This window comes from Strongyloides ratti (genome assembly GCF_001040885.1).
Source record: "Strongyloides ratti genome assembly S_ratti_ED321, chromosome : 1".
NCBI lineage: Eukaryota > Metazoa > Nematoda > Chromadorea > Rhabditida > Strongyloididae > Strongyloides > Strongyloides ratti.
Window position 1 is genome coordinate 626,446 of NC_037307.1, and position 26,882 is coordinate 653,327.

Below are 26,882 nucleotides of genomic sequence, written 5' to 3' on the forward strand. Positions count from 1 at the left end.
TTTAAAAATAAAATAAAATCATAAAAAAATATCTAAAAAAAATTATTTTTTCTTTTTAATTTGAATTAGTCTTAACTAAAATGGTATTGTTGATATTATTTGCTAAGTAGTATACTTATAACTTACATTCTATTATAATTTTAAATTTTACTATTAAAATTAATTTAAAATTTCAATAAAAATTATTTAAGAAAAAATACTGAAAATCATGTTTTATATTAAAATTTATTATTAACTTATGTTAAAAAAATTTTATTGTAATATTATACTTTTTATATCTAATTTTTATGTTAACAAAATGAAACAGATAAAAAATTTTCCTCAGAAATTTAATAAGATAAAATCTAATTTATACTTTCATATTCAGATGGTTATGGTATTTTTAAGAAAAAATTTATAAATATTAAAATTGTTGTTGAATTTTTTATTTCATAATTAGAGTAAAACTAGAAAGATGAAAAATTAAATTTTTTAAAAATTTAAAAAATTTTTTAAACATTATATTTCTAAACCAGTTTTATTTTATATTATTAAGTATTTTATTAAAATAAAAACATTACTAAAAGAAATTTAAATGTAATAATAAAAAAAAAGAATTATATGTTACATTTATAAAAATTAGATAATGAAAATAATTTTTAAAAATACAAAAATATATTCTTAAATTTTTTTTATTTTATAAATTATTGAAAATTTCTAAATATTGTTGAAATTTGAAGAAATTAATTTTAAAATTTAATGTTATATGTACTGAAATAGATTTAAAAAAATGAATAAAACAAATCACACAAATCTGTCTTTTGAAAAATTTATAAAAAAAATAAGAAGTCAATATTGAATTTATGTATAATAATTCTGGTAAATAAATAGAAGTTAATTTAAAATTAAATTATTGTCTAGAAATTAATATAAAAGAGGGTTGAAAAATTATAATTAGTTGATAATTTTTATTTAGATAATAAAATAACTTATTTATATTTAATAATTATCTTTTTAAAATATCTGAAGTAACATTTATATATTTTTAATTATTAAGATTTTTCAGTATTGTTGAGGCAATTTTATTTCTTATCAATTATTTAATAAAAATATATAAAAAAATTTAATGTTTTTTTTTTTCTGAAAGTTATGCCGTTTGATTTAAATAACATTTTTTAATGAAAACTTTTTGAGTTAATATTTATAATTATATATTTTACCATTTGTTAAAATGTCAACAAAATTATATTTAAATTCATGGCACAAAAAAATTATTTTCAAAAATATTTTAGCATATTTTTTTTTTATTTTAATAAAATTATCTATTTTATTTATATTAAAAAAAATTGCCAATATATGTTTTTAATTTTAATTTTTCTAACAAACTTATTAAGTATAAATTAAAATGACATCATTAAATAAAAAAAAAGTTCATTCCGTTACAAGTACAAAATAAAATAATCTTACACATCAAAATTAATTAAATACTCTTATCTAGCAAGTAATAAGAATATTTTAATTCATGAAATAATTTTTTTGACAAAAAAGGTACACTTTTATTTAAAATATATTTATTAAAATAAAAACAAGTTTAGTAAAATATTTCCATTTTCTTTACTATATTCTCTTTATATAATAATTTTATAAAAATTTTTAAAAACAAAAGATAGGTAAACTATTTTGATTTACCCCCTACCATATAATATATTATATATTTAACAATGAATAACATTTAATTTAAAATCGTTTATATTATTATAAAATAGAAACACGTACTCAATTTATATCATTAAAAGTGATTTATGTTGGCTAAATTAATTTTTTTTTCTTTTACAAACTTTTCAAGGTGATATTGACAATAAGAAAAAAAGGTATTTAAATGTCTAAAAGTTTCAAGTGTATTATTATATCACTACATAAAGATTGATCTTATTATTTTCATATTTAATATGAATCAAAAAATTATTCTTACTTTTTTATTTCTTACAATTGGTGCACTTTATAGTACTGTTAATGGACAAGGATTTCATAATGGTATGAGAGGTGGTTTTGCTGATCCACGTATGGGAGGAGGTTTTGGTGGAAGTGGTTCAATGGATGGTCCACAATTTGGTGGACGTGGACATGGAAACTTTAATCAAGGTTTTGGTGGACGAGGATCAATGAGTGGTTCACAATTTGGTGGACGTGGACAAGGAAATTTTAATCAAGGTTTTGGTGGAAGAGGACCAATGAGTGGTTCACAATTTGGTGGACGTGGACAAGGAAATTTTAATCAAGGTTTTGGTGGAAGAGGACCAATGAGTGGTTCTCAATTTGGTGGACGTGGACCAATGGGTGGTCCTCATTTTGGTGGTCAAGGACCATCATTTGGAAGACTTATTGGTGGAGCTATTGACAGATTAGGTTAATTTTATCTAATCACAATTTTATTAAATTACTAAAAAGAAATTTTAAATAAAATAATTATTTGAGATCTATATATATACAATATTTTTAGTAAAAACATTTTTATTCTTTATCATTTGATAAAGAAAATGTTGTTAAAGTTTTATCTTTATTATCTTCAACTTTATTTGTTGGTATAGAAGTATCAGTTGTTATTGTTTTTTCTTTTATATTTTTTTCTTCCTCCAAATCAAATTCTACCTCATGCCTTTTTTTAATATCTTTAATAATAGGTAAATAAATATCTTTTGTAGCATTAAGACCCCATAAAAAATCATTATGATTATATTCTTTTAATAAAACAGCTTTATCAATATATTTTTTATTTAATCTTTTTAAAAGATACTCTTCAACATCTTCTTTTGTTGCTAACCAATCATAATCAGAATAATATAATTCCATTGGTATATTAATATTTTTAACATCATATTGTTTAGGTATTGGTAAACCATATTTTTTTAAATTATCTATTCTATTTCCATAATCAAATGCTTGATGTTTATGAAATTTAACCATTTGCCCATAATGTAAAATATTTCTTAATGATGTTCCAGCAGGTGAATGAGCAAGATATATACCTATTCTTGTTTTATTTAATTGTTCAGAATCAGGACCAGAAACATGAAATAAAAATTTTTCACATAATGGTGTATCTGAAGCTAATCCACAGACAATTTCTGTTAATAATCTACTTAAACCAGTATTTGGTAAAAATTCACTATCACCAAACATTAATAACATTATTTCTAATTGTTTATAAACATCACCACCAAATGATGCAAATAAACCTTTAACATTTTTCATTCTTCCAACTGGAGCAAGTGCATAAAATTTTTCAATTTTTTTCCCAAAATTTGGATTTTCATTTAATTTGGTAAACATAGTTAATGTTCCCTGTGAATGACCAATATAATAAAGTTTCTTACCACCAGTTATATTTAAAACTTTATCAATCATTGCTGGTATATCATATTTAGCCATCTCATCCCATGTAAAATCCCAATATTCATTTAAAGGTATATTTGGTTTTATATGTGTTTTAGAATAAGAATTTCCTCTCATATTTCCTAACCATACATCAAAACCAGCATCTGCTAATAAAAATGCTAATGATTGATTTGGAAGATTTAATACCCAAACAGCTGAAGTACATAATAATCCATGTTGTAAAAATACAATAGGTTTATTTTTTATTTTATTTTTTTCTTTTCTACCTCTTGGAATACGATGTAATGTTAAAATATAACCATCTTTTGTTATTGCTTTATAAATTTTTACAGGATATTTCCATTTTTTTATTATTTCTGGTGTTGTCATGTCAGCTTCTGGATCACCAACATAATTTGATGTCATATTATCAAAATTTATTGGTTTTATTGTAACTGTATTTTCTATATCATTTCCTTGATATGGTGGTATAAATGTTGGAAATGTTATTGTTGGTGGTAAAGAAGGTAATGTTGGAAAGTTTGGTTTTTCTGTTGAAATAGGTAGTATAATATTATTAAGATTAAATGTTTCAGGTAAAGGAGCAAGTGTTGGTAAAGTAAATGTTGGTGGAAGTGTTGGAAAATTATCAAAACTATGTTTTACAGATAAAGGTAATGGTGGAATTGTGGCACTTTTTTTAATTTGTGGAAATGATAATTTATTTGGTGATGGTGTAAAAAAATTAACAATATTAAAATTTGTTGTTTCAAATTGTATAGGACCACAATAAATTAATTTTAGTAAAAAATAAATATAAAAAATAAAATAAAACATTCTTTATAGAATGAATAATTTTTTAAAAGTTTTTTTTATATATGATAAATAATGATCAATAAAATAATTTTATATTATTTTCTTTGAATATTACAAAAGTATAATTACAATCAAACTATAAATATACTTAAAATATATATAAATATTTATATATATATTTATGTATATATATAGAGGTCAAGGAGAGAAGAAATTAAAAAATTAAATGATTAAAATATTATTATAAATATATAAGATTATTATCAAAAGATAATGTGGATGAAAATGTATCTATTATAATTATACTCTCTAAAATTTTTTTTTTTTTAAATCCAGTATCAAAAGTAATATACTTTTTTTTTCAAATAAGTTTATTTATTATAAATAATATTATTTTTACTGTTAACTATAATCTATTATATAGATATCCATGTTTTAGAGAGACTAGATTATTATAATTTCGTATAAATATGTTTTAGAATTTGGTAATTTATTTTATAACTGTTTCATTCAAATACAATAACTATCTAGTTTATTGTATTTATTTTTCTTTTACAAATAAATATAAAAATAACATTTTAAAATTTAATAATATGACATTAATTTTATTGTAAAAATATATTTATTAAAATAAAATTTTTGAAAAAAAGGACAATACGAAAAAATTATATATTACAACATCTTAATATATTTTACTAAAAAAAATTTAGTAATATTTTTGTTACTTATCGTAAAAGAAAAATTATAAATGATAAAACTAATTAGTGTATTAATTTAGTGAATAAATAGTTATATTTTAAAAACATAATTTATCTTACTCTTTATTGATAATTTTCCTGTTTTGAATATAAAAATGTGTAAAAATTAAAAATTTGATTTTCATTATTAAATATAAAATAATGAATATTTTTGTTATTGATATATTACACTTTTTTTTTTGATAATGAGTAACAACAATAATGATGATTGGTTAGCAGATTTTAATTTACTTAATACATTTATTCCTGATTTTGATGGTGAAAAAAAGAGTAATTCACTTGAAACAGAACAAAAAAATGTTCCACAAAAATCTACAGAAATGATGGAAAGAAATCCATTTGAAAATGTACCATTAACAGATTTAAATTGTAAAAAAAAAGTAGAAAAAAAATCTGACTCAAATATTAGTTTGTCTTCATCAAATAATAGTAAATTGCAAAGAAAAAAAATACTATCCCAACCTTCAATTAAAGCTGAGGAAGCATCTGTAATGGCAATTGAAGATAGACGTGATATTAAAACTAAATTAAGACAACTAGATGAATTTTCAACATATATTCTTGATAAAGAAATTGATGGGTTAAAAAATGAATATAAAAATGAAATTGCTACAATTATTCCAAAACCTGATGAAATAAAAACATTTCTAAAATTTGCAAGTTCAAGAAAAAATAGAAATTTAACTGCTCCATGTTATGATCATTCAAGAGTTATTTTGAAAGAAGAAGTTACAGATGAAAATTATATTAATGCTAGTTATGTAAATACTCTTGATGGTAAAAAACGTTATATTTGTGCTCAGGCTCCACTTGATAATACAGTAGTAGATTTTTGGAGAATGATTATACAAGAGAATGTTGAAGTTATAGTTATGTTGTGTGAATTTATGGAAGATAAAAAAAAGAAATGTTCTGAATATATACCACTTAAATTAAGATCATCTTTATGTTTTGATAATATGGCTGTATATCTAATCAAAAGAGAAATTATGGCAAAAGATAAAAATGTTGTAGTTAATCATTTATCAGTTAAAAAAGGAAAAAAAGAGTTACTTATCAAACATTATACATGGAAAAATTGGCCTAAAATTGGTTGTCCAAATGTCTCATCAACAGCTATGTATATTTATGCAGCTATTTATAAATCTAATTATCCCATTTTAGTTCATTGTGCTTCTGGAATTCGTAGATCACCTATATTTATTGTAATTTCTATGTTTATGGATTCTGTAAATGAAACAAAAATTGAAAATGAAATATTATTTAAATTAGCTAAACATGTCAGAATAGCACGAGCTGGTGCATTGACATCTGAAATTGATTATATATATATTTCAAGAGTTCTTCTACAACGTTTCTTAGATCGTAAGCTTATTGTACCATCTCAAAAAATGCTCGAATTTTTTGATGAATATGATCCAGTTTTAAAAAAAGCACAAAAATCTGAAGCTGAAAAAGCTACTGAAATGACTATAGGTCCAATGCCAATATTACCTACTAATAGTAAAGGAGAAATATTACAAAAAAGTAGTGGAAGTCAATCCAAAGTTTGCGAAAAAAAAAAGTAATTGATATAATTTCTAAATAATTATTGTAATAAAGAAAATGTACATTTTAATGAGAATGAAAATATACGACATATTATTAACACTAACAAAATAATAAAAACGAAATTTTTATTGTATTATTTCTCATAGTTTACAAATATTTTATAAAAAATAAAAAATTAATATCATTGTACTATCAAAACATTTCCTTTCATCTATAGTATATATATATATATATAACTTTATTTTGAATAAAGATACGAGGATCTTTCAAATTCTGTTAGAACTATTTTTTTTTTAAAAATACTTTTTATGAAATGTCTTATCAGTAATAAAATATTTCTTTCTATTAGTTTATCTTTTTGCAATATTATCTACGGTTGTAAAATTGTCCCCAACAAAACTAAAAAGTACCAAAAGACTTTTTACGTTATAATAATTTAATTTTCGTAAAAAAGAAAGTTTTTTTTTAAAAGTTGTTAACCGTAATCAAATCAATCTTTTATAATTAGTAATTTTTAAAATATGAAAAATGAAAAAAATTTTATTATTTCGAATCTCGCCCACAAATTATATAAGGACAACTAGAAATATAAAAAAATAAAACTTTAATCTACTAGTATTATCTCTCTAATTTCCATTTAATTTCTGGTACTGATGTAAGAGATCAAGTCAACAACACGGTTAGAATAACCATATTCATTGTCATACCAGGAGATAAGTTTGACGAAATTTGGATTAAGAGAAATACAAGCATCGGCATCAAAAATTGATGAATGAGAATCTGAGACAAAATCAGTTGAGACAACTTGGTCTTCGGTGTAATCGAGAATTCCCTTCATTGGTCCTGATGCAGCAGCCTTGACAACAGCCTTAATTTGATCCATTGTAGCTGGTTTCTCAAGACGACAAGTAAGATCAACAACAGAAACATCTGGTGTTGGAACACGGAAAGCCATTCCAGTAAGTTTACCATTAAGTTCTGGAATAACTTTTCCTACAGCTTTAGCTGCACCAGTTGATGCTGGAATAATATTTTGAGCAGCACCTCTTCCATCTCTCCACAATTTTCCAGATGGTCCATCAACAGTTTTTTGGGTAGCTGTAGTAGCATGAACAGTTGTCATAAGTCCTTCAATTATTCCAAAGTTATCATGAATAACTTTAGCTAATGGAGCTAAACAGTTAGTGGTACATGATGCATTAGAAATAATATGATCATTGGCAGCATTGTATTTTTCATGGTTAACTCCCATAACAAACATTGGAGCGTCAGCAGATGGAGCTGAGATGACAACTTTTTTGGCACCACCCTTCATGTGAGCAGCAGCTTTTTCAAGAGTAGTAAAAACACCAGTTGATTCAACAACATAATGTGCACCAGCAGCTCCCCATTGAATCTCAGCTGGGTCTCTGCTAAAAAAAAAAGATTAAAATTTTAATGAAAATCTAGAATAATAAACATACCAATTGAAAACTTTAATTTTGTGGGCATCCTTTCCATCTTGTTTGACAATCAAGTTAGATCCATCATGAGTAACGGATCCTTTAAATTTTCCGTGTGTTGAATCATACTTGAACATGTAAACCATATAATCAATATTGATAAATGGATCATTAACAGCAACTACTTGAACAGTATTTTTTTCAACAGCAGCACGAAGTACGAGTCTTCCAATTCTTCCGAATCCATTAATTCCAACAGTTGGTTTAGTCATGATGAAAAGTTATACACAATCTAAAAAAAAAAATAAAATAAAAATTTTATTTTTGAGGAATTATTCAAACTGAAGACAAAATCGATGCAATTATTGATATCTAAATAAAGTTAAGGCTGACAATTTTTTACCAAACACACAATAAAGTAATATCAAAAATGTTATAGATAGAGTAACACAGCTAAAAGTATATATAAAATGCTTTTTTTTTTATTAGTTTTGTTAAAATTAAAGATTGTGACATATTTCTCTGTCAATGAAACAAACACGTCAAAATTGATAAGGTTATGTATGTTAAATAATGAACATAAGTTATTAAAAAAAAAAGTATTAAAAATATTTTGATGAATATTGTTTATTGTAGAAATTATTTCAATAGAAAATTTTCAATGAAATGACACCATATTAGTTGTCATGGAGAATTTATAGTGCAAAAAGATCATAGATTATGAAGGAATAAATTATATACAGTTTTTTCTTCTAGAAGAATATAATGTAAATTTTTTTTTTCGATGATTTGATTGTGTAATACATTTCTAATATAGTGATATTGTGTATGTAAAATTTTACTTTAGATAAAAGAAAATTTATTCACCATATTTTGGTTAAAAAAATATATATAAATGGTTGCGTGCAAATAGAAAAGTGAATGTTGTTCAGAAATAAATGTGTGTGAAAAAAAAATTTATTGGAAAATTTTGGTATAGTGAGAACTATAAGAATTTTAGAAAGATTGCATATTATAATTGAAGTAGCTGTCAATTTAAAGTGCCGTAGTTGTTTATGATAATATCTTTCACTGATAAATATTTTTGTCATTTTTTTAATATCACATAATTTAACAAAGGTGACAAGTAATCAATTATTTACAAGGAATAAATTGTAATTTTATATGTTATTATTTTCAAATGTTTTTGCAAATAAATTTAAAGGTTTCTTAAATAATAAATAGTTTAATTCACTTTCAAAATGAACATATTCCAAAAAAAAAATTTTCTGGTAAAAATCTACCAAATTCTGTTTTAATCAAATTTTTTTAAAATTTTAATAAATTATATTCATATATTATGTATGAAAAATTAAATAAAAGATTGAAGAAATTTTGGAATTGATTATTTATTTTATTTTATTATGAACCCAACTTATTACGATAGTGTTAATAGATGTACAGTTGTTCATTCTTTGTACTATCCTGATCCAAAAGAAACTAAGCCTACAACTGTTGAAGTTCCAAAAGAAGAAGAAACTGTTGTTGAAGAAGTTATAGAAAAATCACAAAACAAAAACAATCTTTTGGGTGGGAAAAAAGAGGTTCAATTTAGTGAAGAAAATATTCTTGAAACAAAAACTCCTTTATTTTCTACATACTTCTTAGATCGAAATGAATCTGATCCAAATTTTTTTAAAAAAAAAGTTCAATCATATTATCATGAAAATATACCTGAACAAGACATGGAAAATATTTTTGAGAATGAAATAGATGTTTCTATTTCTGAGAAGGAAAAAGAGAAACTTATGAAAGAATTTCAAAAGGCTCGATTAAAGTATGAAGAAATTCTTAAGAAAATTCAACTTGCTGGACTTGATGATAGTAATAGTAACATTGAATACAATGATTATGAAACATCATCTGTTCCTGTTTATAATTCAACTCAATGTGATGTAACAGCTAAACAGTCAACTTATGTTGGTATGCAAGATATGCCTTATTATTTTTCTCAATAATTTTTCAAAAATAGTATAAAATTTATTATATATGTGTTATTTAAAGATGTTGTTTTACAACTAGAATTGTTTAAATAAATATTTAGATGGTTATTTTTATTAGAATTACATTATAAATATCTTTTTAAGTAATATTTATAAAAAGATCATAAAATGATAGTGAAACATAATTTTTCAATATAACCTTTGATTTTTTATTACATTTTTACTTAAATATTATTTTTGAATACAACATCATATATGATTCTCTACACTATTCAAGAATATTTATATATATTACTACATAAAAAATATTATTTAATTTATTGGTAATAAATAAATTTAGAATACATAAAATATTGACTATGTGTGCTTATATATGATAAAAAAAATCAAGCTCATGTTCAAGGCATAATTTTATACTTATATTTTAAATTTATTTTAGATATTAAAAAATTAAAATCATTATGTATTTAAGTTGAAGATAGTTATTAACTTAAAATTTATACATTAAGATAAATTTCAGAATTTAATTATATATCTATTAAATGTTTTTTTTTCTAGTAATTTTTTCTTATTTTTACATTTTATTTTTTATTTTTAAAGACATTTTTTATATATAGTGTTTTCTAAAGTTTTTTTTTGTTGCCATTCAATTATATATGAATAAATGGAAAAAATGAATAAATTTAACTAATATTTATATGTTTACTTTTGAAAAAATAATTATTATCAAATAAAAAAATTTGGTAAATTTGAATAGGTAATTAATTTTAACGGAAAAAATATTACCAGTTAACAATAAAAAAATTAAGTTTAAAGAAATGTAACTAATCTTGTTTTTATTAAATTTGAATTAAATATATTTAAATGTAAATATTTTGTTACATATTTCATATATATTTTAATAAAAATTATTTTTGTAAGGTCGTTTTTGAAAAATTACAAAATAAAATTAGTTTTTATAGTATATTATTGTGTTAACTAACCTTTTCAAAATATTTTTCTAAAAGTTTATTTCAAGGTAACTCTAATTTTTTTTTAATTTATTAAATTATTAAAAATAATAAATATTTTGCTTTATTTATTGAATCAACTAAACAAATAAGCTGATAAATAATATAAAACTTTAATTTAATATATGTTAAAAATATTTATTAAAAAAATTATTCTTAAAAGTTAATTATTTAAATTGTTGTACAATTTTTATCATATTAAAGGTAAAATTTCTTTATAAACTTAAACTTCAAAAACACAAGAAAAAACTTTTCAATTTTTACTGTATCTATTTAAAAAGTAAATATTTAGTCAATAGTTAATTATAAATTTTTAATCATAAAATGATAAGACAATATTATTATTCATAAATCATAAAAGGAATCTTACCATTTACTTGTCATAGATAGGAAATCCATAAATAAACTAATATCTACCGAAAACAATAATTTTACTAAATCAAGAATTTAGATAAATTTTTTTTACGATTAGATTAAACCATAAAAATAAATTTTCTTTGATAAAAGATAACAAAAAAACTATTTAACTCATAAAATATGATTATAAAAATTATTTTTTTATATTTATACCAACTATGAATTATTTGATAATTTTTGTTATTTTTTCAATTCATGTACTAAATATTAAATCTAAATGTATTGATCATTCAAAATATCAGTTAAAAGGAAAAACATATTTATTAGCACCAGTAGAAAAAGAATGTATGGATAGGAATGAGAAATGTATTTATGTTTCTGCTAATGATCCAGATAATTTTCGTGGTACTATTGGTGGTTGTATGACAACTGTTCTTCAATTTCTTTCAACAGTTTCTTTTCATAGTACTTTTGATAATAATACTTTTATCGATGCACCAGAATTATTTAATAATTATATTAATCAATGTAATGTATGTTAATTAATAAATTAATTATCTTTTTTTTAAGGAAAAAATAATTGTTAATAAAAATTTTACCTCAACATCAGGAATATTATCATTATATTTATCATGTTTTTCTCAGGATACAACATTTGAAGATCCAAATAAAGTATCTTTTGAACCAACAACAAGAGATGTTGATGCTGTTAATTGTTATTATCCTTGGAAAGAGGAAGAAATTAATAAAAATATTGGTTTTAATGTTGAAATAGAAGAACCTCGTTATTGTAATGAAGGTACCTGTTCAATTTTCAAAATGTCTATATATAATTTTACATCACAAAAATTTACTAATTTTTCAAAGTTTGGTTGTCTTAATGATTTTTATTATGGTTTAGATGATATTGGTTTAACAACATTTTCAACACTTGATCCTTTACATGATTTTAAGATGTATAATATTGATGTTGCTTCAGAAGCTTGTAAATCAAGGAGTCCTTTTAAATATTTTAAAAAAATTGGAAATATTGCATATATATGGTATACTAATTGTTACAATCCAAATAAAGAAGTTAAAATAATAAATATGAAAAAAGATTTTGAGAATCTTATTTATAATAATAATATTAAAGATATAAAATCACCAACTAAATTTTTTTATTCAAAAGCATCTTCTAAAATAGAAATTTTCAAACTTTTATCTTCATATTTTTTTTTAATATTTTTTTATTATTATATATAAAAATATTATAAGAAAATTAATGTACAATATTCATTTTTTTTTCTGTCATTTTAATGATAAAATAAAATTTATTTTAATATTATATATTAAATGTATCTATTACCAAACTTTAATATATATGATAATTCTTTTTGACATTAATTGGATGTTTACTTTACTTACTAGATATATACAAAAATATATTAATAAAATAATCATCGATATGTATTTATCAATTCTTTTGGTATAATTAAGTTATTGATCTTTTCTTACAACGAAATAGACAATAATTTTTTTTTAATTATGTGCATTTATGTATAAATTAAGATAATCATATAAATAACATTTTTAGAATTTAATAAAAAAAAAAAACTAAAACAAATTAAATTTCTTTTATAATGGTAAGTAAATAAAATATAAAGAATAGAAAATATATGAATAATTTTTATCATTTTATAGGCATCAAATAATGAAGAATTTAAAAATAAAAAAAGTAAGGTGAATTACTTACCAAATCTAGAAGATGATGTTTTTTCTAAACGAAGTAACAAGATAACAGTTGAATCTTTGGAAACTAAGAATTTTGATGATATTAAAAAAGAAAATATTTTACTTAAACAATCAACTATATTAAATTATTTTAAACCAATAAAAAAATCAAAAATAATGAATAAAAATAGTAGTCAAAAGGATGTAGTATCAGTTGAACCAAATGAAAATTATGAGGAAAAAAAAATATCTACTTTGTCATTAGTTGAAATTTCACAACAAAATAGTATTATACAATCACCTTTAAAAAGAAAACTTAAAAGTATTCAAACTTCACCTAGTAGTTCAAATGAGGAACTTTTAATAAAGTAAGTTAACTTTATATATCATTTTATTTTTATTTATATCACTAGGAAAAAAATTTTGGAAATATCAATAACAGAAAAAGAAAAAAAAGTTTTAAATCATATAAAATTTGAAGCAAAAATAGGATTATATAGAAATTTTGATGAACTTCCATTACCTGAATTATATGTACAAGAAAAAGATAAATTAACTTTTAATGATTATTTAAAAAAACAATTAAAAACATTTATTAATAATAAATCATATAATCCTATTGATGATTTTGAAACTAATACAGATTGGTTACTAGATGAACATGAAGAAGAGACTAATGAAACTTTTAATGATTTTATTATACCGATAGGCCAAGAAACCTCAGAAAATCCTTTTGCAGATTGTCAATACATTTTAGATTTTGTTAAAGATAAATATTCTAAAAAAAAATAATTAAAATTCTTTATCTTTAAATCATATATTTACATAATACTTTCATTTATTGGTTTTTTGATTTTTTAATCTTTTATATATTTTTACATACAAATTCAATATTAATGGTAGTAATGTTTAAATAAAAAGATTAATCTAATTAAGTTTGACAAAATTTAATTTATAGTTTTATGTGCAAAGTTGTTCATTTAAAATTATTTTCCGATCATTGAAAATAATTTTTTATCATTATTAATTAATTGAATATTAATTAAACTACTTTAAGTAGAAGATTATAAAAATTATAATTATATTTTAAAAAGTAAATATAAAAAACAAACTAAAATGCATCTTTTAATTGACGCAATTTTTTCATTATATTTATAGGGTTCACCTCATTAGTAGCCTTTTTCATCTCTTCTGATGATACTCTCATAAAAGGGTTATATTTTTTTTCTTTTTCAATTGTTGATGGAATAGAATGAATACCTTTAGAGATATTTAATGAAGTTTCTTCAAGTTTTTTACGAATATCATTATTTTCTGGTTCAAGTGACAATGCAAATTGAAGATTTTTAACCGTATATTCATGACCACAATATACCATAGTATCATTTGGAAGTGAACCCAATTTTTCGTTTAATGCTACATTCATTTCTTCTGGTGATCCTTCAAAAAATCTTCCACATCCTGAAATAAAAAGTGTATCCCCTGTAAATACAGCTTTTTCTTCATTATTAGAAGTTGTTGCATAGTAACAAATATGATCTTTGGTATGACATGGTGTTGATAAACATTTAATTTTAATTGATCCAATATTTATTTCATCACCATCTTTAACAATTTTATTAACATAACTAATTTTATCTCCACCACCATATATTGTTGTATGAAGAGGTACATTTTTATCTGCAAAACTTTTAGTCCCACTTGAATGATCCCAATGATGATGTGTCACAAGAACTCCATCAAGTTTACTTACATTATTTTCTTTAACAGCTTTAGCTATATCGGAATATTCTATTGGATCAACAGCTGCAGCATGAAAAGTTTTTTGACATATTATTAGATAAGCAAAATTATCTGATAACTGTGGAATTGGGACAATTTTCATTAATTGTCTTGAAACCATTATCCTAAATATAAAAAAAATTAAATTTTTAATTTAGAACTTAATATGTAAGAAAAAAATATATAAGTATTATTAAATTGATCAAACAAAATTTAATAAAAAAAAAACAAACAAACTATTAAGCATCTGTCCAATTATTTTATAAAATAAGAGTGATAAGAAACCAAAAGTATAAATAAAAAAAATATAGGAAAAATAATTTGATATATATATATATATATATATATTTAAGAGATCAATAGTTATAAAAAAAAATTCTTTTTTTTTTGTTATTAGAAAATTATAATTTCATTTAATTAATTTTGTTTTTTTCTTTTTTTTTTTACTATTACAAATAAATATTATTAACTAAAAATTGAACCTAATAAAAATAATAATTTTAAGAATCCTTCTTTTCAGGTAACATTTCAATTTTAATATCAGCAATAACTTTTTTTTTACCATTATCAATTTTTCTTTTTTTACCACCAACAATTGTCGGCGGTTTTATTGCTGTACTATTAAGAACATTCCCTATTATTTCATCAACTTCTTCATTATAATTATCATCATCAGGAATCTCAAGACAAGTATCCATAAAATTATCCTTCTGAGAGTGAAGTGTTTGAAAGAGAACACGTTTCAATTTTCCTAAATATATTATTTGTTTCCTTACTTTGTAAAGACGATTGCGTAATCTATAACTTGACTATAAATATAAAAAAAAGTAAAAATTATTACTTAAATTAAATTTAAAAAAAAAGATAATTTTACATTTAAAATTTCTTGATATTTAACTTTTAATATTCTACATTTCTTGGCGTAAAGTCTTTGTTCTGGTGATAATGATAAATCATCTTCCATTAAATATTCATTTCCTTTGTTAGTAATAGTATCATTACTTTTGTTATTATCATTGATACAATTTCCATCATTGGTATTTATTGTTATTGTATTATATTTTACTGAACTTTCTCCAACAATAAATATTGCCTGCTGTTGTTGAGATTTTGAATTTAATTGTTGAATCTCTTGCTGTTTCTTCTCCATTATATTTATATGTTGTTATTGTTTCTTTTGTTTATTATTGTTTTTTCTAAAAAAAATATAATATATATAAGATACAATAATAAATGTTTATATAAAATATTATATCTGTATTTTATTAGCAATACTTAGAAAAATTTGTAGATAATTTTATATATATATATATATATATCTTTTGTGGTATTAAAGTTTAAACATATATAATTTTTATATGTATGTGTATATCATTATTGAAGAAATAAAAAAATTATATAGTGATGGTATATATGTATATTTTATGTATATATGAATGTAATATTTGTGTGTTGAGGACTTTCTGTATGATAAGGCTTTTTTTTTTCTTTTAACACCAGAAATTACGCCGCAACTTTCTTTTTCTTATATATATATATATACAAATATTTATCATTTTAAGTCAAATCATTCCCATCTTTTATTATATAAAATTAAAAAAAAAAAAATAAATCAAATAATTTATTATTAATAAGAATAAGTATATTTAACACAATATAATTAATAAAATTAATTAAAAATAAAATTTTTTTTAATGGTAAATAAGTTATTTTATGAAAGAAATGTAGGTGATAAAACATTAGCCATTAATGCTGACTCTGTAGCAACAGCTGGAGAGAGTACTGAAGGAGATAAGATAGCTCCACCTAAAACCTGAGGAGACAGGATATCTGGACATAAGACTAGTGGTGAAAGAATCAAGGGTGAGAGAACATATGGATTTAAAATATTTGGTGATAATACATATGGATTTAATATAAATGGAGCCATAATAATAGGTGATAATATATATGGTGATAAAAGATATGGACTAAGAATGAAAGGCATACCAATTGCTGGTGATAAAATATATGGAGAAAGGACAGCTGGATTAAGAATAAGAGGTGAAAATAAACTTGGTGATAAAATTGTTGGACCAAGAACTGTAAGACCAAGAATTGGTGTAAACATATAAGGTGAAAGAACTGTTGGTTTTAAAACATTAACAGGTAATGTTCTTTTGAATCTCATATTACCATAAAACATTGATCCATTTTTTGCAATTTCTTCAATCTTCATCCATAATGATAATTCTCTATCATTTCTATTCATATTTCTATAATAATTTAATTCTTCATACATCTTAGAATCATTTTTTACTCCTTGATCTTGTAATAATCGATCAAGTTGATCAACTTCAATAAAAGTAAATCCTTTCTTTTTCATATCATTTTGTTGATAGAAATTTAATGAATTATTTAATTTATTAAATGAATTTATAACTCTTTCATTAGCATCCATTATTTCATTTTTGGTTTCAAAGAAATGTAATGCTTTTAAAATACTATTAGCCTCTTCAAATGATTTTGTTGCACCAGAAACTTCCATTAACATTTCAATAAATTTATCCTTATCATGATTAGACATACCAGTATTTGATAGTAATTTAGGTACATTTATTAAACTATTTTCTTGTTGATGGTTATTTTTATCAGTAATTTCATTATCTTCTTCGTAAAGAGATAAAATATCTGGAGATAGGAAACTTTTTTGATTTACAGCTTTAGCTTTATCAGGCATAACTGGTGCTATTCTAGGTGATAACCATCTAACATTTGATTCTTCTCTTTTTTCTTCATTTTCATCACCAGAAAGTTTAAAAAATAGACTTAATAAACTTTTTGCTCTAGAAACAAAAGATTTTTTTTCTTTTGGTGATTCTGTTGGTTCATCATTTTCCAAAACAAGATCATACATTCTAAGTGTATATGGTTTTGCACCTGGTAATTTTTTTTGTTCATCCATTATCTTTTTAACATTTTGTATCTTTTTTAAAGTATTTTTCCACTTAAATTGTTTTTTAGAATCACTTGTTTGATTTTTTTTGACAAATTTAAGAATCAAATCACTTACCCTTGCTACAGGTGATTTTTCACGTTTATCTAATAAATTATAAGAAGACATCTTTTTTATTTTTATTGGTTTTACTTTAGGAGTATATTCTGATGATGTAATACTTTTGTCAATTAATCTATAGGGACTTCTGGCAAATCTTCTCCTATAAAATCCTTTTTGATAATTGATAAAATTAAGTTTCATCTTCTTATATTTATCAAGTCTTTTTTTACCATCAATAAGACATTGTGCTGATTCTGTTAAATCTCCTTCATTATTAATATTATCCAAACAATTAATAAAAATTTTTTTTCCTACATTATCTAAATCATTGTAAACTTCTTTTCCTAGTTGTGCTAATAAACTTTTAACAGAAATAAGGTACCAATTAATATGAAGTTTATGAATTATTTGATAACTTTTTTCATTTAACTGTAAATTTTCAAATTTTTGGAAACCTAAAAAAAAAGAAAAGTAAATATATAAGTTATAGTAGAAATTTTCAGTTAATATATTTCTTACCATTATTTTTTGTTGATGATGTTAATGAAATTGGAAAAAATATTGAAGAAAGTAATATTGTTAAATAAAGAATATTATACATTAAAAAAATTTGACTACTTATAAAAATTATGTATTATATTCTTTTTATTGATAAATATTAATAAATTTAGTATTAATTAAAAATGACAATTTCTGAAATATATATAATTGATATAATTTATCTTATAATCATGTTACAATTTATTCATTTTTATTATTTTTGGAACACTTTACAATATAAATGAATGATGACACTTTTACTAGAAACAGTTATCACGACATTATTATAAGATAAAAAAAAAAGAAGTTTTTCTTACAACAAAATTTTAAACATTCATTAAATATAGCTGCCCTTTTAAAGATAATTTTGTTCTAGAAAAATCGTGACTAATAAAATTAAAATCTTTTTATTCACCATCAAAATTATTAACTAAATTTAATAAAAAATTTATACAATATAAATAATATAGATTAAGATCATGCTAAAAACTAATAATAATGAAATAATAAAAAATAATAAAATTAAAATTTTTCAAAGATAAAATATTTTATATAAAATTGTTACAAGAATGTGAAAATTGTTAGTTAAGACAACTTAAATAATATAATCTTATTAATAAAAATATCAGGTATATAATAAATATATATCTGTCAAAGTATATATCTTTTATTATCTTTATACATATAAAGATATGTATATATATGTTAAAAGATCTAATTAGATAATTTATAATAGCATTACTTTTAATAAAATATTTTGAAAAATGATTGATAATTTTAAGATATACTCTACTTATTAACAATTACAAAGAAGAAAGATCATAAGTGAAAATAAAGAAAAAATAAAGGTATCAATTAGGATATTTAAAAAAGAGATAAAATTTTTGCAGCAAATGGATCATTTTGGAGCACATTTTATATCTAATAATAGATTACAAAACTTTGCTATATATATATAGACATTATATTATTTTCAAATTAAATCAACACCCCTTAATATAAATGGTTAATGTTATAATATTATATTTTCTTACGTCATTTCTCAGTAGGGATACAGGAAAAAAAATTTTTTTTTTCAATTAAATAACTTAATAAAATTTCTTGATTTTTAAAATAAAAAAAAAATACAAAAGGTTTATTAAGATTTGATCTTGACTTATATATAATATAAGTTTTTTTTTAACAATTCAATAATATAGAAACGAAGAAAAAGATATACAAAAGTAGTATATAATAATGAGAAAATGGAATACTATGAAACAAGATTATTGTATTGATAACAGTATGTGGTAAGCTATTTCTATTGTAAAAATTGGATAAATACAATATTTTTTCTATACTTTTTTTTTAAAAATATAACTAAATCCTTTCTGACCTTATAATATTGAAAAAAAAATTAATCAAAATTGAAATATTTAAAAATTATTTTTTTTTTAAAAAAAATATTAAAATTAAAGTGAATATATAACTAAGTAATCACTGCTGAAAAAAATAAAAGTAAAAAGAAAGAAAAAAAGACCAATTAATAAATCTATTTATGACAGAAATATAAATCAAAAAATACTTGGAAATAAATTATTTTTATTCACCATATAATGATTTATTGCTTAATTATAAATTTTTAAATGGGAACAATGCAACAAGATATTTAAATATTTTTATTTATTATGTATTTATCTTCATATTTATTTGATTACATGAATTTATATTATATTTTGTAAAAAAAGATAAAAAAATTATGTTTAACTATTTTTATTGAAATATAAATTTTTTTATTTTAGGTATTAAATAAGTAATATAATTATTTTTCTAAAAATTTTTTTTTCTTTTTTTTTAAATTGTACAATTTTTGAATGACAAAAAAAGGATCTTTGTTTACTTTCAATTAATTATCAATAAGTATATTTTTTTTCTGTTTTTTTTTGCTGGTATTTTAGAACTTTGTTAAATCAAATGATTACATCAAATGTTTTGTTATTTTTTTTAAAATTAATTTAAATAATTGAAAAAATTATTTCTTTTTAAACATATATTCTAATATTAGTAACTATTTTGTAACAATTTTTGTTAAAAAATAACATAGAAAAATTTGTTATTTTTATGAAATTATACTTCTTTAATATTTTATATATAATAAAAATATCAATGTTTTTGAGGTATAAATCCATTAGATTTTTATAATTTTGATATTTAGAATTTAACAGAATTTTATATTAATGATAAAATGCCCTGAAAGATATATATATATATACATATATATTAATAATTATACAGTTCCTTTTTGTTTTAAATATTTTATAAACGTTCAAGAAGCTATTATTATTATAAATAAAAAAAATTATAATTTTATTGGCTTAATTTTTTTATACTTAATAAAAAATTTCTATACAATTCTCTCATATTTTTGTGCTTAATTAAGTTTTTATTAACTTTTCTTGTCCATGATTTATCTAGTATCTTGTTATGATTTATTCGGTTAAATAATTTAATTTCATTAGGATAATATATATCATCAACGTGCCTTTTCTTTTTTTTACTTCATTTTTATAATCAAAAAAACTATTATATTTTGTTGATTCATCAATTGTTGGAGTATCAAATAAAATTTGATATGGATCAATAGGTGATAATTCATGAGCCCATGTAAGAGTTATATTATCTAAAGCATAATAAATATTTCCACTTAAAGGATATCTATAAGCAACATCTTTTGAAACTGGTAATGGAATATCAATATTTCCTTGAACGCCATCCATACCACCTAAATCACTTTCAAAACCAATACCATAATTATAGGTAAATGGATTACACAAAGGTGGTTTACAACTCATTGGAACATAACTTCTTGGTAATTTTACCAAAGGAAGTGTTGGATGTATTTGTCTGTTATGATGAAATGATGGTGAATTCATTAGTCTAATTAAATCATTCTTTTGAAGACCTAACATATTAACAGGATGAGCATTATAACCATACTTATATACAGTTTCTCTTATTCTAAACATATAATCACCATTAATATCAAGTACACCCCATGATGGTATAGGAATATTCATATCACCACCAATATGTCTAGTTATTGATGGATCCAATTCAATACCACCAATATAAGCATTTTGAAAAGGATATAATGGAAAATAATTTGTATAATGTGATCGTCCTGGTAATGGTTCTTGAGGACCTGGTATTTCATATGGAACAGCCACCATTGGTTCTTTTTCTTTTTGTAAAACATTTTCTGCATCTTCCTTTAAACGTTTATATAAAAAATTATAATAAGGACTTTCATTATCATTAATACCATTTATAGATAATATAATAAACAATAAAATAAATAAAATATATAATAAAAACATAATATAAGTAAAAAAAAATATTTGTATGTCATTTTTTATTTTTATTTCTTTTTTTATATTCACTTTTATTCCCACTGACCGACATACTTTATATTTTTATTTATTAACTGATAATTTATTATGTAATTGTTTTATTATAATATACTTAAAAAATATTTTTTTTATTATTAATAATTATTAAAATATATTGGTTATTTAAAAAAAAATAATATATATAAATATATATATAGTAAAAACAAAAAAAAAAATTTTAATTATCATACACTAGTATTGAAACCTAGTATTTCTGGTTGTTGCCGATATTCACTACCACTAGTAGAAGGAACTCTACCAATTCTTGATCTAATATCACCACTTCTAAGACCACCATATGGTGAACCAGATCTTGATTTTAATTCTTTAAGATTAATTTCATCAACTTCTGAATCAAAACCATCATTTCTTACACCCTTTTCTTTGTATGGTGGTGTAATTGTACCATCATTACTTTTTACATATTCTGTTTCTTTTTCATATTTTGATTGACGCTTCTTTTTATAACACCAACATATTAAAAATATAGCACAAATAGTTAATATTATAGCTAAACTACTAAATATAGCTGTTAACCATTGAAGATAATTATCCTTTTCTTTAGGTCTACACCAAGGTTGACCTCCTTTATTCCATTCATATCTGTATCTTGATGGATCTTCATAATCTACAACTAATGAACATTTATATTCAGATTCACCTTTAATCCAATGAGTTTGATCACAATCAAATTTAATTGTATCTCCTTGAAGATATCCTGAACCAAATGATGGAGTTTTTGTCATATATTCAGGATATTCTATATTTATTGCTCCACAACTATTATATGCTCTTATTACATTACTTCGATCAGATACAAAAGTACCCCATCCTTCCTCTGAATTAAGACCAATAATTTTTGAATTAAACATTGTCCAATCAAATTTACATGGTATATTATCACCACATTCACTTATTATAGCTTCTGGATTATCAGGACAAAATTTTCTTCCATAACTAAATGTTAATGATGATGCTAATGGTTGTTGATTAATAATATAATTACTTGTCATATCAATACAATTTTGTATTAATTGTTGAAGATTTGTTCCTGTCATTGGAACAAATTTATTAATACCAGTTTCATATTTTGGTGCTACTTTATATATTGGAGTATTTTTCATAGAAACCTCTGGAAATACCTCAAATTTACTATCTTCATCTCTAGATGAAGTAAACATATTATCAGTTGGAGATAATCTATTAAGTGTACCTGATATAGTTTGTTGATCTGTTGTTCCACCAGTACCAGGAATTTTATAATTATTTATTATTTGTGATCTATAAGTATCTGAATTTACATCATTTATTGTTATATCTGAATAAAAAGATGTTGAAGTTTGTTCTGGAAATGGTCTTAATAATCCTGATACAGTTGGAATATTATAAATATCTCTTAAAGCTTGTGTTAAAACTTCTGTTCCATCTGGTGATACACCATATCTTGGTGGTACTGATACTTCAATATCAAGAAGTCCCATTGATTCTTGAAACATTGATAATCTATCAATATCTAATGAATAAGATTCTTTAATTCTAACACCAATTTCAGCCTCTTCAAGAACAACATAAATATCAGGAATACCTCTAATAACATTATTAACATAAACTAAAACTCCTTCAAATCTTTGTAATTTCATATGATCAAAATATCTTAAAATATTTTTAACAAATATATTTGTTCTATATCTAAATCTTCTTGTATCACCTCTTGCTGTTACAACAATTCTATCAGTACCAGATGCTTCCATAGCAATACCAGTAATAACAGTTATATTTGTAGGTTGTACCAAATCAGCTTGAGTTAAATAATGTCCTAATAATGACCAATCAACTTTTCTATTTGGATATCTTTCAGTTCTTACTTGAATTTTTACTTCAGGTGATGTTTCTGTTTTAGGTATATATAATAAATTAAAAACTCCAGGTTCATTAAAAATAAATTTTTGATTATCTAATGTATACCAAGAACCACCACCTATACTTCTACCAACAGCTGGTGGTTGGTAAGCTTGGCATGCTGAAGATGGTCTTCTCCAATAAAACATTTGACATCTAAATTTAGCAAATTTACAACATAAATAATATGGCATTAAATCATGATGAAAAACAGATAGACCTGGTACTTCAAATTGTCCTAAATATGGATTTGAACCAAATTCATAAGCTCTATTAGGAAAACCAGGATTATAAAAAATATCTTCAATTACTCTAACAACAGGTTGATAAGGTGTTTGCATTAAAAATCCTTGTTGATCATAACAACAAACCTGTCCATATGTTGTTTCATATCTATTTGTTCTTTTATTAATATTTTGAAAATATCTTGAATCATTTTCATTATATTTTCTATCATCTTTTCCCATATAAGATGCATAAACATTTTGTGCTGACATATAACAATTTTCTGAACCAATCATTTCAGTACATGTTATATCACGAAATTCTTGTGAACATCGTGGATGTGGCATAAATCTACCAATATCTAATTTTGCTTGAGATTCTATACATGGACATGAATGATTTGTTTCTGTATCTTTAATAAAATTTGTCAATGCACCATCTTCATCATACCAATCATGACACATTTGTGTAGCTTTCTCAATAACAAATTGTTTTCTTTCCTCTATTTGTTCTCTAGAAAATGATGTTAAACCATATGCTTGATTTTCTGGTGTCCATAACCAATGTAATGAAATTGGTGATGATACTAATCCTGATAATAATTTAGGTTCATTACCATATTGTTCTGTTCCACTAACAGGTGCTAATTTTAAATATCCAAAACGATAAGAATATAATAAATTATTTCTTTCCCAATCTGTTAAATACCATTCTTGTACTTGATTAATATTAATTGTTTCTTCTTGTGGTTGATATGAATAACTACTATCAGCTCTATTAGAATATGTAGCAAGTCTACATAAAACTCTATGTTGAGGATTAAATTTTTTTAAATTTTCATCAGCAGCTTCTTTATAACCAATAACATATAATCCAAGAGTTGTTGAATATACAGTTTCATCACTTAAATTAATATCACTTGTCATTATTTTAATATCAGGATTTGTAAAATTTCTTGGATACCATGATATAGGCATAACACTTTCTGCAATAGGATTTTTAAACCATTTATATATATATCCTATATCAAGTCTCAATGGATCAAGTGTTGGTGGTACAAAATATGCATAACCAACAAATGCTTTATCATCATTAACATTTCCTGTTTGTGGTTGAAAATATAATGTTTTTGTACCCCAATCATATATTTTAGGTAATGTACATCTAGCTATAGCTGCATTTATAACAACACATGGAGCTATTTGTCTTCTTTCTATCATTAAAATATATGAAGTTTTTCTATCAAGACACATAGCATTAATATCTATTGTTATTTCACCTAACATATTTATTATATTTGGATATATTAACATTGGATATGTACCACCAGTTTTATTAGAACATCCAGCTGGTCTAACAACATCATCAACACGAAACATATATCTTCCTCTAACAATATGTGGAACACCAGATCTTTGAGCTAAAATTTTAGGTGAACTTTTATATGCTTCTGTTGGATCAACATCAACTAATCCTGTATGATTTCCACCATTAAAAATTGCTCTACATCTACCAGATCTTGAATTTTGTCTAAAATCATCAGCATCGAAACCTAATTTATCATAATTAAATATTACATATGATAATCTTGCTGCTGAATCAGTAAGCCATATAGCTTGATAAGTAGCTAATTGTCCTGAATCTAAGTCTGATCTTCCAGATATAGCTGATCCTGTATTATACCAAGTTACTATTAAAGCACCATCAGGACGAAAAGTATTTCCACCAGCTACACCTAATTGAATTTGTCTTTGCATATAATCAAGAAATAGATCACTATTTTCATCACAACGTACATATTCACCAGGTAAATTTTTACATGCTTCAGTAGAAGATTGTGAAAAAAATGATGATGCACCAAGCTGACTATTTTCATTAATATTAGAACCTGATTGTTGTCCAAAAAGTGATTGTCTTAAAATAAGTCTAAAAAAAACACCAGCTTTTAGACCTGGTATAACATCTTGAGTTATTTGTTGTTTACATAACCATGGAGCTATCATAGCTGGATCCTGAACTCTAGGCCAATCAGTTGAATCAGGACCAACATTTATTGTTGGACCTTGATCAAGAACAGTGGCAAATGATATATATCCATTAACAGAAATTGTTGTATAATTATAAAGTCCTCCATAAAATGGAAAAAACATATGTAAATCAATTGTCTGTCCAGAGGTTAAGAAACCAGGTGCAACTTCAAGATCTCCAACATCAGGACCAAATGGTACTAGATTTACTCCATAATAAACATTTGAACCAGTACCTGTAAATATAGTACCAGATTGTTGATTTGTATTTAAATTTTGTTGTGATAATAATAAAATAAAAAATGTTTGTAATATAATTGATATAATAAAAATACCAAATTTTGTCATATTTTATTATAAAATATAATAATATAGTACAAAAAAAAATAAAAGAAAAAAATTACAATAAAATTTTGTAAAATAATTTTATAATTTATTATTAATAAAAATATTTTACAAAACTAAAATTACAAAATGATAATTAAATGAAGATGTTGAATAATAAAGTGAGGAAGATGTTGATGATATAATAGAATGATAATGATAAGTTGTTGTATTAGGAGGAACAACTATGTAATATACAAAAGTTAAGAATTATATGTACTTATTAAATAATATACCTTGTTAAATTTCCCAAACCATTTTATATAATATATGTTTATTTGTATAAATAATTTTAATGAATCTTCAAGAAAGTGAAGTAATAGAAATTTATATATATATATATATATAGAATCCTAATAATTGTTGTAGAAAGTAAAAATAAAATAAATACAATATTAAGTTTTATATACAATAGAAAATAATAGTAATATTATATTATATTTGTAATGATTAAATAAGTAGTTTATCTAAATATAAATGTAGATATTTAGATGAAATAAATAAAATTGTTACCTAAGATGTTTAAGAGGTATAAGATAAGAGAATTTGATTTTTATATTAGTCAAAGAAGGTTTAT

The 26,882-nt window shown here is 22.3% G+C and overlaps 10 protein-coding genes across 10 annotated transcripts; 4 read left to right on the top strand and 6 right to left on the bottom strand.

Annotated features, from left to right (window-relative positions):
* Positions 1-1,928: 1,928 nt before the first annotated feature.
* SRAE_1000020600 (Hypothetical protein) lies at positions 1,929-2,390 on the top strand (the record flags this gene model as incomplete). Its single annotated transcript, XM_024647011.1, has 1 exon — positions 1,929-2,390. The coding sequence occupies one exon, from the start codon at positions 1,929-1,931 to the stop codon at positions 2,388-2,390; it is 462 nt and encodes a 153-aa protein (XP_024501132.1).
* A 100-nt stretch (positions 2,391-2,490) lies between these two features.
* SRAE_1000020700 (Lipase) lies at positions 2,491-4,191 on the bottom strand (the record flags this gene model as incomplete). Its single annotated transcript, XM_024647012.1, has 1 exon — positions 2,491-4,191. One exon carries the CDS (start codon positions 4,189-4,191, stop codon positions 2,491-2,493), a length of 1,701 nt encoding a protein of 566 aa, XP_024501133.1.
* Positions 4,192-5,113: 922 nt separating this feature from the next.
* On the top strand, positions 5,114-6,496 carry SRAE_1000020800 (Protein-tyrosine phosphatase, receptor/non-receptor type domain and Protein-tyrosine/Dual specificity phosphatase domain and Protein-tyrosine phosphatase, catalytic domain-containing protein; the record flags this gene model as incomplete). The annotated part of the gene is made up of 1 exon (XM_024647013.1): positions 5,114-6,496. The coding sequence occupies one exon, from the start codon at positions 5,114-5,116 to the stop codon at positions 6,494-6,496; it is 1,383 nt and encodes a 460-aa protein (XP_024501134.1).
* A 620-nt stretch (positions 6,497-7,116) lies between these two features.
* On the bottom strand, positions 7,117-8,193 carry SRAE_1000020900 (Glyceraldehyde-3-phosphate dehydrogenase, testis-specific; the record flags this gene model as incomplete). Its single annotated transcript, XM_024647014.1, has 2 exons — positions 7,117-7,891; positions 7,943-8,193. 2 exons carry the CDS (start codon positions 8,191-8,193, stop codon positions 7,117-7,119), a joined length of 1,026 nt encoding a protein of 341 aa, XP_024501135.1.
* A 1,131-nt stretch (positions 8,194-9,324) lies between these two features.
* Positions 9,325-9,918, top strand: SRAE_1000021000 (Hypothetical protein; the record flags this gene model as incomplete). Its single annotated transcript, XM_024647015.1, has 1 exon — positions 9,325-9,918. The coding sequence occupies one exon, from the start codon at positions 9,325-9,327 to the stop codon at positions 9,916-9,918; it is 594 nt and encodes a 197-aa protein (XP_024501136.1).
* A 1,570-nt stretch (positions 9,919-11,488) lies between these two features.
* Positions 11,489-13,775, top strand: SRAE_1000021100 (Hypothetical protein; the record flags this gene model as incomplete). The annotated part of the gene is made up of 4 exons (XM_024647016.1): positions 11,489-11,803; positions 11,841-12,344; positions 12,954-13,351; positions 13,397-13,775. The coding sequence occupies 4 exons, from the start codon at positions 11,489-11,491 to the stop codon at positions 13,773-13,775; spliced, it is 1,596 nt and encodes a 531-aa protein (XP_024501137.1).
* A 319-nt stretch (positions 13,776-14,094) lies between these two features.
* SRAE_1000021200 (Hydroxyacylglutathione hydrolase, mitochondrial) lies at positions 14,095-15,012 on the bottom strand (the record flags this gene model as incomplete). The annotated part of the gene is made up of 2 exons (XM_024647017.1): positions 14,095-14,890; positions 14,999-15,012. 2 exons carry the CDS (start codon positions 15,010-15,012, stop codon positions 14,095-14,097), a joined length of 810 nt encoding a protein of 269 aa, XP_024501138.1.
* A 253-nt stretch (positions 15,013-15,265) lies between these two features.
* SRAE_1000021300 (Hypothetical protein) lies at positions 15,266-15,915 on the bottom strand (the record flags this gene model as incomplete). Its single annotated transcript, XM_024647019.1, has 2 exons — positions 15,266-15,574; positions 15,640-15,915. 2 exons carry the CDS (start codon positions 15,913-15,915, stop codon positions 15,266-15,268), a joined length of 585 nt encoding a protein of 194 aa, XP_024501139.1.
* A 561-nt stretch (positions 15,916-16,476) lies between these two features.
* Positions 16,477-18,403, bottom strand: SRAE_1000021400 (Moulting cycle MLT-10-like protein family-containing protein; the record flags this gene model as incomplete). The annotated part of the gene is made up of 2 exons (XM_024647020.1): positions 16,477-18,257; positions 18,322-18,403. 2 exons carry the CDS (start codon positions 18,401-18,403, stop codon positions 16,477-16,479), a joined length of 1,863 nt encoding a protein of 620 aa, XP_024501140.1.
* A 2,407-nt stretch (positions 18,404-20,810) lies between these two features.
* On the bottom strand, positions 20,811-26,269 carry SRAE_1000021500 (Protein mesh; the record flags this gene model as incomplete). The annotated part of the gene is made up of 2 exons (XM_024647021.1): positions 20,811-21,590; positions 21,962-26,269. 2 exons carry the CDS (start codon positions 26,267-26,269, stop codon positions 20,811-20,813), a joined length of 5,088 nt encoding a protein of 1,695 aa, XP_024501141.1.
* Between the last annotated feature and the right edge of the window lie 613 nt (positions 26,270-26,882).